Source organism: Clytia hemisphaerica, unplaced genomic scaffold, assembly GCF_902728285.1.
Source record: "Clytia hemisphaerica strain Z4C2 unplaced genomic scaffold, Clytia hemisphaerica genome assembly, whole genome shotgun sequence".
NCBI lineage: Eukaryota > Metazoa > Cnidaria > Hydrozoa > Leptothecata > Clytiidae > Clytia > Clytia hemisphaerica.
Window position 1 is genome coordinate 440372 of NW_027103882.1, and position 16968 is coordinate 457339.

A 16968-nucleotide genomic window follows, 5' to 3' on the forward strand; every position below is an offset into this window, starting at 1 on the left:
CATTTTATACCAAACTGGCAAAATACGGGGGTAATGTTATTATAATATGGGTAAAAGTACCCCTTTTTTAAACCTGACTGAAATTCGAGCCGTTACTAGCAACCCTGCGGGGCCCAAGGCGCCGAGTATGCACCCGGCACAGTGACAAGCCGTTACTAGCAACCCTGACCTAAACAATCCCAAACAGCAAAACCCCCGGAAAATTTAAAATGTCGGAATGAGCAATAGCCGATCACATTTTGGAGGTTTGTCTTTTATGTTTTCCAAAACACCTCTCGAAAGCTGCTCAAAAAGATAAAATGAAAAAGAAAAAGAGAGCTGAAGACAGAAAAGAAGAAACATTTGAAAAATTTATGACATCATTTATTAATATTAATCTTCTCCATTTTTATTACTTTTACAACCATATCGACTGTCGTGTAAAACCATTTTTACCATTTTTGTGTGTGTCTCTTTTTCGACGATTGTAGAATTTTGCTGGACTCTCTTGTTTGAAACTGTTTAGCTAAGGTTAAGTTGGAATAACAATAAAGTTTAAAACAGAAAAATATATATTCTGGAAAATTGTTTTATTTTCTTATACAGGCTACTAATAAAATAAATTTCTCAAAGATGGTTTACTTGTTCTCGGTGTCCAGAAAAGAAGATGTCAATGAATTTTTGACACAAAAGACTTGTTGGGAAGGTAAGCAATTGTTCCACTTTTTTACAGAAGATACTTGCCAATCTTCCCTTTTAAGTGTAGGTAAGTCTTACAGCTAGCAGTTTTCCACCAATATTGTTGCCGCCAGAGATGTCACCACATTTTTATAAGGTGTGGTGTGGTATACGGTGAAGGCTTCTTCGTAAAAGCGAAAGACATGTGTCTATTTTTCAGATCCGGCATGCGGGAATAGTGTCAGGACCTGCAGGCGACCTGGTAGGGTTGGGTATGGGTGTGGTTTGGGTGTGGTTTCTTATCAGATTGGCTAGGAATTTGGTTATTATCAGTTAGGGTTAGGTAGGGTTGGAGCTCGAAACAAGCACTCTTAATTGTGATTTCTTCTTAATACAGTCTGGTCTGTAGTTTGTACAATATAAATAGCCGTCAGAAACACTCTCTCGACATGAATCCGTGGCGCAGTGGATAAGGCATTGGGTTTCAAAACATCGGAACTTTGCATTTAGTGGGTTTGAATCCCACCGGTGGCAATCTGTCGGTAAGTCATTCAGTAAATTAGAAAACATAGAAAATAACTCACATAGAACCAGAAAATCAGAAAAACTACGAACAAGAGACTGGAAAATACGAAATAAATCCAGATCTGTCTTTCGTCTTTACGAAGAAGCCACGACCATGGTATACTGCCAGTGCATATTAAAGGGATAATCATATGGTTTGAGATATTTGGAAATAGAGAAATAGAAATAGAAATAAATCTCTTTGACAACAAATTTGTTTTGATAACTCCTCCACCAAGTTTATTAACCATACTTTCTGCCATAACATGTCAAGATAACTTTCACACTTTTTGATAAACCAGACGTCCGCACTCGATAGGATCGATCATCGGAACTGCTCGATGACGGATCGATATGTGATTGATGGATTACTTAACGATCCAGATAGGAGATCAATGGAAGATTCAACCATTAAAAAGTCTTGAGTATCGATCCTCCGTTGATCCGTTATCGAGCTTGTATTTCAATCGAGTATACCGATTCGTCATCGATCTTTAATCGATTCGTCATTGATCGTTAATCGATTTGTTATCGATCGTAAATCGAGTATAGACAGTTAGGGAAACCATCCAGGATCCTGCCATCCTATAAGCCAGCAAAAACTAAATGACACTTGTAAACTTAAGTTTCTTACCATTTTCCATCGAAAACAACCAAAAACAATGCTAAGAGAGACCAAAACAAATTAACTTCCAAGATTATGGCGCCCTTTTGGATCTATTGTTAAGGCCATTTAAAATGGTGGAAAGAGTTGCGGAAAGACAAAGGCGCTCGCTGCGTCGAGGGTGGTAACGCCAAAACGCCCAGTATGATCTTCCAACAGAAGGCGAGTTAGTTGCCGCGCGAGTTACGTCATGTACTCCACCGCAGCGCATAACGAAGCGTGTTTAAATGAATATCATTAATTATAAGAATATCTTATGTGCTTACTTTCAGTAAACTTCGAGTGCTTCATTAAAGATGAAGAAGTTAAGAAGATAAAAAATGCGCTGGATAATTTTCATTGTAACAGTTTGATCAATCATCGCTGAAAGTTTGAAAAAGTTTTTCCGACGCAAAAAAAATTGTCAGCCAATTAAAAGCACAGTGTGCTTATACTTACTATGTTTGCTACATCGTCTAGGCTAAAAAAAGTGCGAAAAGACACGAACGCCATTTTTTATTGAGTGACGTTATGATTTTTTTGATTGAGGCCGCGTACAGGAACTCGCCAAATGTTCCTAACTGATAGACCTTTTTCCAAAGAGGAAGTCCTGTTGAATAATTATGTAGTCCAGGCATAAAAATAATAGAGCCATGCATAATTACTGTATCATGCATATTGTAATAATTATGCATGGTTTTATCATTGTTTTTCTGCTGGACTACATAATTATTCAACAGGGTGGTCTCTTTGAAAAAAGGTCTATGAGTCGATAGGGTCAATAAGATCAATAAAAGATCGATGATGGATCGATAAATAATCGATAACTAATTATAAGCTTAAAAGAACGCATAGTTTGCAGAGGGGTATGAACCCCCCTAGGTTTATTTCATCCCCCCCTATATACCCATCCCCCCCTTTTGTAATGAAATCTTATCCCCCCCTTTTTTTTTACAGAAAATCGGTTTCGAAGGAAACTCGCTTTCCCACCTACCAGCAAAATTATCAACAAGAAAGAGTATGAAGTATTATAGTCACGAGCCAACAATGACAGAATATAACTAGCGTTTTTCATTAATCTTGATCATTTTAAAATCTAAATCAAAACAATTTGTATTTGATTAGAAAATTGACCAAAATTTCGAAACCCCCCCTTTTTTATTTGATCCCCCCCTACATTCCCATCCCCCCTAGTTTTTTCGGCAGATCTCGGTACCCCCCCCCCTACAAAGGCCCTCCAGAAAGTTGGCATCCCCCCCTATTAAAAAGGGGGGGTGCAAACTATGTTGAGACTTTAAAAGAGATTGGAGAATGTCTTAACTCCTCAAATGGAAATTTCTAATTTTATAGGTACTAGCAGGCAGTTAGTCACATTAGCGTCCCGCCAAAATGCTTATCAAAGATTAATGCTGCGAAAGGGCTATATCGTTTACTTGACTCTCAAGCAAAAAAATGCGCCGCAAAAATTCTAAAGGGATTCATGAAAAAATAACCCAGCGCTTTTTAATAAAATTAACATTTTCAAAAACTTTGAGAAATTGCCTAAAATTTGAGCCATAGATGAAAAAATTTGAGCTAAGCCAACCTTGATAACTAGTTTGAAGATCAATTTCCCAAGAAAAAGATTTATGGAAGAGGCGGAACCCACCTGGATTGGCGCACCGCCGGATAGACTATTTCCCGGAAATTTTGCCGGACCTCAAACAATGACCCATTTACATGTGCGGAATTATTCTTCCTTTAGAGTATAAAGAAGGCCTTAAAAATCGAAGCGCTGTCTCGGGAATTGAATGAAAAAATTTGGTTGGTTGATATTCTGGCTGCTGCACGTTCGCAATCTGTCATTTTGTCTCATTTTAAGTTTTCAAGTTTTAACTGATTGTCTTGGGATCTTGAACTTAATTTAGGTAACTCTCACCCTTGTTGTTGCAAATACATCCTGTAGATAACTGATGTTGGTTTTTCTGAAAGCTTGATTTCCTAGTGTGACTAACTGGCAGGGTTTACCCTGAGTATCAGAGGCTAAGTTTTTAAAGAGAAAATATATTGTAAACTATTATCTTAAGTTTATATATTTATTCGGACTGTGATACTCACAGTAAGAAGGGTTAACAGCCCGTTTGCTGTCCCCTTTACTGAATTGAAATAAGAGTCAGTCTTCAACTAAAAAGTTCTGAAAATCTCGATGAGTGCGAAAAAAAGCATCACACAAAATGAATATCTAACACTAATGATCGCAACTTTGAGAGTTTTTGTGTGTAAGAAGTTACTAATTCTATGTTAATTATAATTTCTTTTGGAAATTTCACAACGCATCTGACAAATTTTTTGAAGGCACCGAAAGAAATTGGGTTGGACATGATGTCCGACTAGAATCGATTTGGGTCAGACAATGTCGATGTCCGACCGTTATTTCGAGCCCTGTGAAAATTACAACTCCACACCTGCCAACTTGAGATGGTATAGAATTAAAGTTTTCAAAGCAAAACTGAAAACTTTGTCACGTTTTTCTGATTTTCTATTTTTCAAGCTCAAGAAAGAATTACCACTAACTATCTGACCTGACGGAAATAAAGGGCCAGAAGGGGGAAAGAATATTTTAATGATTCTATGAAGCCGCTAGATTCAAGGACCACCCCTGAAAAAAGGTCTCTGTGTCTTGAAATACATATACGACCTTTTAGGATCTGTAAGTAGCTTTTTTCAGCTTTGCATATAATTGCATCACCTCATGTGTTTTATAAATCTAATTACTAGTGATTTTGAACATCATAGCCACACAAAAAAATTCTTTAAAGACAATAAAGTGAAAAAGAAATTTATGTCAACATTAATACAATAATGACCCAGAATGTCAATAAGATAAATTGTTAATTGTTTTAATTGTTAAAATGAAAAAGAAAAACTGTTATTGCAAAAGAATTCTGTGAAGTTGAGACTATTTTTCAAAAGTGGGGATTCTGAATTTCTGTTCTTACCTCAGTTTTCAAGCAAAATAGGCTTAAGTCTGTCTAATTGATATTGGATGTAAAGCTACATTATGTCTTGTTAATAATTTTATGTCCTTGTTTTGAAAGATGAAGACACATGTTCTGGTGACAGATACTTTGATTATGTTATTCATGTCGATAAAAACTTTATTTGTATTCGTAATTTCTTTCTCTTTATAGGGGAGCAACATCAGAAGTTTATAAAGTGATACAAAAAGGAACAAAAAATGAATATGCAATGAAAAAAATAAAGAAAAATGTATGATTCATTTTATTTGTTTTTTCGAACTACTAGAAATAAATCATTTGTTCATCTCTAGTGATCCTGTCATTTATAAAAGGTCTCAAACTCGTCTAACTAGAGCTTTACTATGGTTTTAAAAAAGTTTGACTTGTGTAACTTATGACATTTCCAAAAAGGACATCAGTTTGGCGCAGACAACTGGAGGAGGCCTTAGGCATGGTCATTTATACGTCAAAAGAAGAGTATTAGGATGTAGAGTTCAGAAAATGTCTGTTAATAGAATTAATTAACTTTTTGTCCTTTTTGAGAAATTAGGGAAAAATTGCTATTATGCGTATCATAATTGATGACGTCATTAAACTTAAAATTTGAATATTTTAAAAACTAATGATCAAAATAGGATGAAATTTTGCCCAATGATAAGTATTGAAAATAATATATATGAAATAACAGATAAATATTATGGTTCTATTGTATTAATATTATATATTTGGATTTTAATTTTCTTTAGATTGATAAGAAAATAATCAAAACGGAAATTGGAATATTGCTCAGACTCAAACACACAAACATTGTATGTATTTAAATTTAATCTCAATCTTACATTATATTCTATTCAAGTTTAAATGTATCTAAATTTCATTCAGGAGGGACTCCTATAGTAGCTGATTATCAAATAATTTTATTCAGATTGTTAATCCTGGTTTGCATTCTTTTATGCTTTTGTGTTTATCAGCCTAGGCTAGGCTACACAGTTTGTTTATAAGAATTACTTATAGTATAAAAATAATTCTGATGAAAATAACTGTGTATACAGCTAATGGATAGTGCTGTCTTTTTTAGATCCGACTGAAAGAAATCTTTGAGAGTGAGACACACTTATTTTTGATATTGGAATACGTCAGTGGTGGTGAATTATTTGACAGGTAATTCGAAAATACATTTTTTTATAAGGACAAACTATATAAAAACATAAGGCTTCGATTGTCAAAATTTTTAGAACAAGTTAAGAACATTTTGAGGCTTTGTGGAATTTAAAACACCCGATTTCTTAGGAAAATGGACTAAAATACCCACAATATAGTGAAAATAAGAACATTGTTTGGCTTAAAACTCAAAAAGCTATCAACATCCAAAGGCTTCAAAAATTTCAAATGTTCTCATAAAAAGACAACTTGTAATCATGAATTGGGATCATTATAATTGAATCGAAATAGCATCTTAAGTCTAAGACATTGTGTTGTGCTATTTGTTACCTAACGCCTTAGGTGTAAACTCATAAATTGTTCCCAAAAAGTGATTTTTGATCTTTTTATTATTCATGTGCAGTATCAGTAACTGTGGAAGTAACTGTTTGCAATCGAATAATACCCTCTTTAGATTGTTTGTTTTTGTCATAACATAAGAATTATTTATACTTGATATTTTGACGAGTTGTTTAAAAAATAATTCGAAGTGTTTTTATTTCTTCTGATAAATCTTTGCTTGTAAATTTGTAGTTGCTTTGGAGATTCATTCATCCTGCCTTTTACAAATATGAATTATGAAAGTATCCTCCCCAATACTTTTAGCCCAAATGATAATAATATTTTTTGCTGTCTTTAGCACCAGCTCTCCCATCCTGTTTTAATTCTGCATCATATTTCTAAACCAGAAATAATTGTATAATAATTGTATCAATATAATAATTGATAATTGTACATAAAAGAATCACTCCTCTTAAAAAAAGACCAATTCACCAATTCTTTTATACGTCAAGGCGTGAATTCCAAGATTTTAGAATTTTACTGTAAAGGCTGGGCTAGGCGATTTCATATTCAGATGCAAGGTTGTCCAAAAGAAATTGTCAAATTTTTTCAATAAGGTAAAATATACTTTGGGCAATTTGCAAATCAACAAAACTAACAAACTAAACTAAACAAACTGTGAACTACTTTAGGCGGACAAACTTTCGCAATTTTCGCGAATTTTGGCATTTTTCGCGAAAGTAAATTTTGTCGTAAATTTCGCGATTTTTTGACCTAGCAAAAGTTTCGACTCTTGAAATTTTATACGCCTAAAGTAAGTAGTTCACTCAGTTCACTTTGAAGTGATAAACTATTAACTTTTAAAATTCATCTTCCACTTTAAATCTGCTTATCATTTTCAGGATCGTAGATAAAGGTTTTTACAGCGAGCAAGATGCAGCTCGATGTGTTAATCAAATTTGCCAAGCCATCGATGTGAGTAAATACCTCAATATTTATTATGAACGGGTTTTTTTTCAATGAAATCTGTGGCCACCTCCCAATTATTCAGTCTAATGTTTTCATGAATTTTTCAAGCATGGTGTCATCTTCAAAACTTGAATTAAGATGACCTGTTTTCTTAATGTAAACGCAATTCAAGTCCTTCAATCTAAAAGATAAATAAAAGAACAACAATGATTTAGTCATTCTTTTACACAGATTTAACAAATGTGTGATTTGATTTTATCCATAAACAAATTCTCGTTTTTTTAGTACCTCCACGAAAATGATATTGTGCATAGAGATTTGAAGGTACGTTTTTTATAATTAATATTTACAACCACGTTTTTTAAAAGCAAGACAGCCACGTTGAATAACTACTCTCGTCTCGTCGACGAGACGACGAGTCGAGACGAGACGATTCCACTTTGCGACTTTTTCGAATGTTTTGAGCCCAGGTTTTCGGGCTCTAAACATTCTATTTTTTTACGTCACTTTAAACGTTTGAAGCTCCTGCGGTAGCAAAAAATCAAATTTGCGTCAAAACACTTGAAAGGCTTCTATTTTTCGAAAATCGTCAAAGTGGAACCCACTAAGAAACGGGATGAAAAATCCCGGTTTTTGGTACCTCACTCGCTAGATTTTTGACAGCACTTCGAATTTTCGAAGATAACGAAAGAAATTTAACATTTGAAAGGCCAGGGGGGGGGGTCAACATTTATAATACCAACCCATAGCCCAAAAACCTGACTTTTGACCTTTTGAGCTAAGTTAACACCACCACCCTAAAATTGGTATCGATACCAACTTGAAAATCATAATTTTCAGAAAAAGGGGGGACCTACCCCCTTATTTTGGTATCGATACCAGCTTGAAAATCATAATTTTCAGAAAAAGGGGGGACCCACCCCCTTAATTTGGTATCAATACCAACATGACTTTTTGAATTTGACAAAATATCATGGGACCCACCCCCTAATTTAGTACCAATACCAATCTGACAAATTTGAGTTTAAAGCTGTTTAAAGGGGACCCACCCCCTTCCACACAAACAGGGTACTAAGAGAAACTTTAAACTAGTCATAGCTTTCACTAAATGCCCCCACTGAAAGGTCATGTCATGAACTTATAAAGCTTCTAATGCTTTAAAGATCTATAAAGCTTTTAATGCTTTAAAGATTGAAACATAAAAAATAATCAGGAATAATTAATTGATTTGATTATTGATTGATTTAATTATTGATTGATTAATTGATTGACTGATTCTCTATTGCTACTTTGCCTAATAAACAATAGTCAAGAGGATACTGCGGATAAAATTTAAAATCAATTAGTTCTGCGCCATCTTAAATAGGGCGAAATAGAAACCAGTCCTAGCTAAGACCCGGTCTCCACTCGCCTACGCTGTGATTGCACTTCTCAAGCAAAATCTTTTCTGTTGTTGGTCAAAAGAAAAATAAAGGAATGCCATTGTGGTCCATTCAGACGTACAGTCGAGAAAAGTTGAAATGCGCCTAGTTTTTTTTAAGTGCATAGTACTTTTTCATGATGCAATCTTTTCTCCAAGCTGAAAGGATTGAATCCATTAAGAGGATCGCAGCGCAGACAATGAAGAGACGTGCCTTCAGGAAGCTAGACTTTTTGAGTTTATAGCTATATACTTTCACTTCATGGTGTTTCTGTATGACTGTCTGTGTGCCTAGTCTAACCACCGTTAAATGCCTTCGGGAAGGTCCCTCCTAACTTGGAAAGCCAGAATTGGAGCTATTTCACCAAACTACTGGAGCGCAAGTTATTACGTAGGCTATCACAACTGAAAAAGTTGAATGTGCGCCTATACAAAATTTTTTCAGGTTTTCCAAATAGATTTACCACACTGAACAAACAGTGAAAACACTCTAATGAGGTAAATCTATTTTGAAGACCAAAAAAAAGAGTTTGTTTTCATATGCATACATTCTACTTTTTTGTACTTTGCCGGTATCTTGTTTTACCAAGTTAAGAAAGACATTCCTGAGTTACGACCATAAAATGGTCTTTAAAGCTCAAGAAGTTCTATAAACAATAAAGGTAGTTATTAATAAAATAACAGACAAAGATAAATTACAGTTTGAACAAAAATATCAACAAATGTACATTTGAAAACTTGAGCAAACTTCTTTAAAGATTCCAGAAAAAGAATTGAAATCATTGCTGAAATGAACTTCTGACTAAATTACAGTATTTATTCAGTTTTAAAGACAAGAAACAAAATTAGCCATACAAAACACTTTTTCCAGTCAAAGACGAAAGAATCAGCTCATCATCATAACCAGTCTGCCATTTTGTTTGTTTTGATTTGCAAAAGTAATATTGTAACTCGTGTTATTGTGTAATTATATACTTTTTCTATAATTTGTATTTATAATACTCGCTTCAGCTTTTCAATGCTAAATCAAAACTAATGAAATGTAATATATAATAATGGTAATAGCATATAACGTAATATGAAAATGTGTATAACATTTACCGATGTATAATTTACCGCCATATTTTTGCGGAACACTTAATTGGCCGGAAATCAAATTACAAACAAAAACGCAAAGATTCGAGATTCTAGTCCAATATTATGCGTGAAGCTATAAGTGCCTCCTCGTCGCTGCGCTCCTGCGGGGGCAAAAACTCATTTTTGAAATACTCTTTCTCCAACACAACACAAAAAATGTCATATGCTAAAATAGAATATGACTGAAAACTGACAATATAATAAAAACAAACCCAATGAAGCTCGCAAAATCAATCTGCTATCACAGAAAAAATGTTTTTGCTTCGGGCTTGATCAAAAATAAAACTTGAAAATATTGAAAAAGTCCAAAATAAACAAACTTAAAAGTCATTTATACTTATTACTCATTTACAGTCATTATACTCAAAAGCTAAAACAAATCCAATTGAAACCTGTTTAGACTGATATGTACCCCGGGGTATTTTCTAGCTATAAGGACAAAAATTAGGAAAGTTTTGCTGTCATTTTGATATGGATACCAACTTTCTGAATCATATTATTTAAAAAAAGGGGTACCCACCCCCTATTTTGGTATCAATACCAACTGAGGATAACTCTTTTTTTCTAAAAAAGGGGGACCCACCCCCATCAATACCAACTTGACTTTTCAGACTTTTAAAGGAAAAAAAGACACCACCACCCGGCTATGGGTCTGGTATCTGGATGTTGACCCCCCCCCTGGAAAGGCTCCTTTTTACAAAAATCATCAAAGTTCAACTCTTCACGAAACAGAATAAAAAAGCCTGGTTTTTTAAAACTGGGTCCATTTACTACCTATTATATGGGAACACAAGCCAGTCAAGTAGTTAGAGACTTTCTTTTATAGCCCGAAAATCTCCTATACGCAACAAAAGATGAAGAAGCACCATTGAAACTTGCAGATTTCGGTCTCTCCAAAATGTTGAAACACGATTTGACGATGCAGACTGTCTGCGGAACGCCTGGTTATTGTGGTATGTCAGGGATTTTTTCAGCACTTTTTATGTCCGTATACCGGCCAAAATACTCAATCCAAGGTTGAGTTCTTGAGACTCAATCCAAAATAGAAAAATTGTTTTCAAGTAAAATTTTACCTTTTTGTTGTTTACACGAAAAATAACTAATATAATATAACTAATATTTTTAAGAGCTTAGCCTTCTGAACCCATTTGGGTTTCGCCCTGAACCCACTAGGGGGCTTCAAAGCCCCCTCAGACCCCCAGCTTCATCAATGATGCCCTTTCAGGTATTAGAAACTCAATCTGAATTTACAAAAACAGCCCCACCTCAGACTGCTTAGAAAAATCCCTGGTATGTTAGTAATTGAATAAACATCAAATGCATTTTATTTACCCTTTCCATAAAAGATAGTCCATTTCATTTTTCAAACTGATTGCGCCCCCTATAACCGCTTCCCGTTGGTTAGACGTAAAATTTTTTAGATCAACTTGACCAATACTTATCTCATTGACCTCAGTTTCATACCTAAATAGTTCTAGACCAATAGAAAATCGTTATCAGAGCCCAGTGGTCCTGATTTACCATGATTCCTTTCGAGCGTGAAATGGCTTATACCGACAATAGGCCGTTTCACAGTCGCAAAGCGTAACGGGTAATCAGGACCACTGCGCGTTAATGACGACTTAATATTGGTCATAAGTTTTAAAAAATTTTGAAGATTATTTCATCTAGCCGTTATGGAGGTGCAATCAGTCCTGATTACCTATAATTCATTTCGACTGTGAAATGGCTTATACCGACAATAGACATTATTTTTTTCTGGTTAACCCAAACCAACCCCTTGTGGCGTAAGAGTTCATAGGTTTCTTGAGATATCTTTCCATCATTTCTACTAGTTTTTACCTAACTTCTTAGGGGCATTGGCGTCGACTTTTATTAATCCTTCTTCATAAGAAATCATTCTACAGTCCATGCCCCACAAATATGCAGGTGTTCAACGGTATCTACATTGTTGATGTAGAAGCGAGTATTAATTTCTTTTTATCCGAAAAACATCACATTGAGATGATACCTGAACTCTCTTCTTTACAGCACCAGAAGTATTACTTGGTAAAAACTATGGACCTGAAGTTGATATGTGGGCTGTTGGTGTTATCACTTACATCATGTAAGAAAATGGTTTATAATAATAATTTGAATAAGGTGGCCACAAACAGGAACAGGGTAGGAAGGTTGTACAAAATATAAGATATTCCTCTTGTCCGCTCAAAATGAACAGGCGGGTCCAAAAGGTTTGGAGTGGAAAAAAAATCAAAAAGTAGGGAAGGGGTCTAATTGTTAGGCTCAAGAGTTAAACAATCTTGTTTATGAGTAGCTAAAACAGGGAATAGCTTTTTGGGGAAATTGGTCGATTGGGTTGCTCTGTAGCTCTGTAGCTCTGTACTTTCCAACGCAATGAAGTGCTATATAATATGCTTTCCTGTTGATTGAATGAATTTACTACTCTACTATTTTTGTTCCTTGAAATAATATTATGAGCGCTTGACATTTTTTTCAATCTAGCGCAATATTCAGCAACGACTTTTGTCGGAAAATCATATTCTAAATAAAGAAAGAGCTTTACTTTTAGTTTCTGCCAGAAATTATTGATTTCGTCTTATTACGTATTATTTTAAATTTTTAGGTTATGTGGCTATGAGCCTTTTTATAGCGATGCTGATGACAACAAAGAAATGTTCCGTAAAATTCTGAAATGTGAATTCAAGTTTGATTCGCCATGGTGGGATGAAGTATCTATCAACGCTAAGGTATTTTCTTATTAAGATTATTTTGTCGAGGGGAGTTTATTTGGCATTTAACGGAAAATCGAACGAAATTTATTTGGCATTTGGCGTTTGATTGACAAAAGAAATAAGGAAATTTATTTGATTTTGACAAGAAAAGTTGAGCGAAATTTGTTTGACGTTTGACAAAAAATTGAGCGAAATTTATTTAACGTTTAACAAAAAACTATGGTGAAATCTATTTGACATTTGACAGAAAACTTAGCGAAATCTATTTGACGTTTGACAAAAATTTAACGAAATTCATTTGACCAAGAAACTTGATTTGACGTTTGACAAAAAATTGAGCGAAATCTATTTGACGTTTGACAAAAAATTGAGCGAAATCTATTTGACCAAGAAGCTTGATTTGACGTTTGACAACAAATTTAGCAAAATCTATTGGACGTTTGACAAAAAATTACCGAAATCTATTTGACCAAGGAACTTGATTTGACGTTTGACAAAAAATTTAGCGAAATCTATTTGACCAAAGGAACTTGATTTGACGTTTGCCAAAAAATTTAGTGAAATCTATTTGACGTTTGACAAAAATTTAACGAAATCTATTTGACGTTTGATAAAAAATTTAACGAAATCTATTTGACCAAGAAGCTTGATTTGACGTTTGACAAAAAATTTAGCGAAATCTATTACGAAATCTATTTGACCAAAGGAACTTGATTTGACGTTTGCCAAAAAATTTAGCGAAATCTATTTGACGTTTGACAAAAAAATTGAGCGAAATCTATTTGAAGTTTGACAGAAAAATTGAATGAAATCTACCTGACGTTTGACAAAAAATTTAGCGAAATCTATTTGGCGATTGACAAAACGAGGAAATTTACTCGACATTTAAAAAAATTATGATAAACAGTCGAAGCTCTTATGACAAAACCACTTGAAAAGAGATATAGTTGTTCCCTGGGCCATTAGGACAAAATTTAAAGAGAGCGAATCTCGAAATTTTGGAGCTCGCTCTCTTGTTAAATAAATTTTTAGGATACATTTACATATTATACACCGTTGGAAAGGAAATTGTATTATGAGCTAACTTCTTGCTTACACACCGTCACTTTCTTTTCACGACTTCGTGTATCCAAACAAAAAGTTCACAGTATGCAATAGCGATTTTATGTATCTATGTTTTCTGCGACTGAGATGATAGGCTTCAGACGACGGTAAATCAGCACTTTTACCCTCCTCCGTTTTGCCCGGGTTGCTCCAAATCGCTTCAGTCACTCCGCCGTCCAAAGTGCAAATGCATAAATTACTCATACGCCTATGTTCGACAATGAAAGTTTTAAAAACTGACGTCATATCAAAATGAAAAATGCATAGTGAGGGTGGGCTTCCTTAAAAATTTCGTTCAAGTCAGGTAAGGAGCGACACCGCCAAATTTCAGACTTCTATTTGAAGTGTCCTTATGATTTTTTTGTCACAAGAGCTCTGTAAAGATCGAGGGAAATTTCTTTGACGAAAAATATTTTAAAAACTCAAGTTAAAAAGGTTAAACCTTGTTTACATACCTTTTTTGGGGGGTTAGTGTGATGTCTCCTCCCCTCCTTTTGTTAAATCTTGAAAATCTCAGTAAAGCTATGCATGAGATACATTTATATATGATTATGATCCACTGACTTGTTCACTTTGAATTTATATTTTAGAATTTGGTTTTCTTTTCAGGATTTGGTAATGAGATTGATCGTATTGGAACCTGAAAAACGATTGACTGCAAAACAAGCACTTGAGCATCCCTGGGTACAAGTAAGTAACCCCTGTCTCACAACTCTGGTGGTAATTTTTCCCACATGAAAATTTTTATTAAAATACCAAATAGGGATAGAAATTCTATTGTTCCCAGCTCAAAATGTTCTCATCCTGATCTTATTTCTAGGGCAAAACTAAAGTATTTTAGGTTTCCGACCAAATTCTATTAAATTTGACCTTTTACTGGCTTAATATTCGTTTATATATTTATGCATTTTTGAGCCTCGTTGTTATCATAAATTGTTTCTTATGAAAAAGGTTACACCCAAGATTCTTTTGCCAGGTAGCAAGTTCAACTTTTCAAGTTGAGGAAATGATACAAATACACTCTCTAAATATTCATGTTTCTACTTTGGAGCTATTAGACTTGGATGATCTCTTGAACGTACAAGAAATGTATACACTTTTTTATATAAGAACAATTTTATAAAAACAATGACGCTCAAAATTGCCAAAAAATGAGAACAATTTAAGAACAATGTTGAGCCTGAATTTACTCAATTTCAAGTAATTTAGGGGTTAAAGTAGTAAAACTTGGGTATAACACCTGAAATACCTAAATCACATCCTATAAATAAGAACAGGATAAAAACAATTTGAGGCTCAAAGTGCCAGAAAAATAAGAACAGCCGAGCCTCAGAAAAATTTACTGGTTCTTATAAACAAAAAGTATATTTATGTTCTGTTACAACTTCTCTCAATTTTCTTTGCTTTTTCACACGTCCAGGGAAAAGGTGCTAACATACTACACATGGAGAATGCGCAAGTGAAACTTCGAGAGTTCAACGCAAGACGGAAACTGAAGGGTGGGGCACACGCCGTCATTGCTGTCAATGAGCTGATCAAAAAATTTAAAGTTAACAAATAAAAAAGTATGAAGTTGGGTTCTATTCATTAAAAACCAAAAGGATAGAAAAAATTTAAAACATTGACGAAATTTATGTGCGACGAGATCTTGTCGGTGAATTCTTTTTGTATTTTTGAGAATTCTGGGAAATCTTAAATGGTATTATGTTGTGATATATGAGAGGGTCGTCGACGAGAGAAATTTTCGTTTCAAAGCAATCATGGCAAGTATAAATACATGTTCCTCGATAGACAGAAAAACTATTTTGGATGGTGAAAACCTGAATCTATACAATTTCATTTTGTTGCCTTCGTCGTTTGAGGCTTTGGGGAGGAAAAAGCTGTCTCCGTCAATATGAAAACAGTAATTTCTACAACGTTGTTATTCCTTTATATGACTATTGGCATTCAGCCATACAACGTTCCTTGGTTGTCTATATTTTTTGCATTCTGCTTATTTATTTGTATTGGGTATTTTTAGATGCTAGAATTTCGAACACGTAATCAATAATGGAATAACAGAGATAGAGATACGTAGTATTGGGCCGTACACATAGTACGTACGTACTAAGGGGAGGAGGGCGAGTCTTCTCAAAAGCGATAATGAAATATGAAATAAAGGTTCGGACCAAACGATTTGAGTTCGAAATTTTCTTCAACCAAGGGGGGGGGGTGGATGAAAAGTACGTACTTGCCAGGGGGCTATAGCCATTTGCGTACGCTTGCGTACAGGGGGAGAGTTAAGTTTTTATTTGTGCTACATTTTTCTTTAGAGGGTTTTAATAATTTTTACTCAGTGCGTTTCTAATTTTTGTTAAGTTTTTATTTTTAATTGCATTTTTTTGTGTTAAGTTTTTTAGCGGTATTTTCTTCGAAGTTTTTGACGAAATCAGTGGAGATTTCTTTTGACAAAAAATTTATAGATTTTGTTCTGCTTTTTCTGGACACACTGAATTTCAGTTTTTTCTGGGTCAAAATACTTACATACAGCACTAATAAACAATGAATAAATTTAACATTTTGTAAACGCATTTTTCTTTTTAAGAATATAATTTTTATCAAAGTAAATTTTTATGTAATTTCAATTTAATTTTAATCTTTTTTTTATTATTGTGAATGATTTTAATAATATATAACAAAATTATAAAATTTAGTGATTGATTGGAAATAATATAATGTAAATTATAAACTGAATAATTTAAAAATAATTTAAAAACACTTTCAGTCTCATTTGATCTTGTTTATACTGTTGTGTACCCCAACCTTCAATCTTGATAGTACGAATAGATATCCTGGGAGTGGTGAGGGGTACCACCTTCGCCTATCGATCGGGAAGCTCCGCTCGGACCATCTTGTCAAGAATTCGTAAAAATAAGTCGCTTTAAATGGGATTAAAATACGGTGTTGTTACGTCCACCGCAGGTTATTTTTAAACTACCGTAAACCAAACCACGTCACGCCTATATGCGGGGTTATATTCACGTTTTCACCTACAGCAGCAGGTTTGAAAATTCCTGACTTTTTGATTATTTATTATTGCCGAATCTGTCGTGAACTTGACGTTAACAACTTATATAGACGAGGTCAGGTTCACAGCAGTCCAAAAATAATCTGCCGTGGAAGTAAGTCACTCCGATTAAAATACCAAAACAAACTTCTTTAATTCCCAAATTTTTCAAGAAAGGCATCCTACGCAAAAAAATTAGTATTTGAAATTGGATT

At 34.2% G+C, this 16968-nt stretch overlaps 2 protein-coding genes across 2 annotated transcripts in view; both read left to right on the plus strand.

Annotated features, from left to right (window-relative positions):
- Positions 1–16968, plus strand: part of LOC136808490 (uncharacterized) — a 152246-nt gene that overhangs the window by 74380 nt on the left and 60898 nt on the right. The gene's annotated exons all lie outside the window — the stretch shown is intronic.
- Positions 579–16475, plus strand: LOC136808489 (calcium/calmodulin-dependent protein kinase type IV-like). Its single transcript, XM_067065021.1, has 11 exons — positions 579–685; positions 5035–5113; positions 5610–5672; positions 5942–6024; positions 7248–7320; positions 7600–7638; positions 10698–10824; positions 11903–11978; positions 12495–12618; positions 14317–14397; positions 15128–16475. Exons 2-11 carry the CDS (start codon positions 5093–5095, stop codon positions 15266–15268), a joined length of 828 nt encoding a protein of 275 aa, XP_066921122.1. The 5' UTR covers positions 579–685; positions 5035–5092; the 3' UTR covers positions 15269–16475.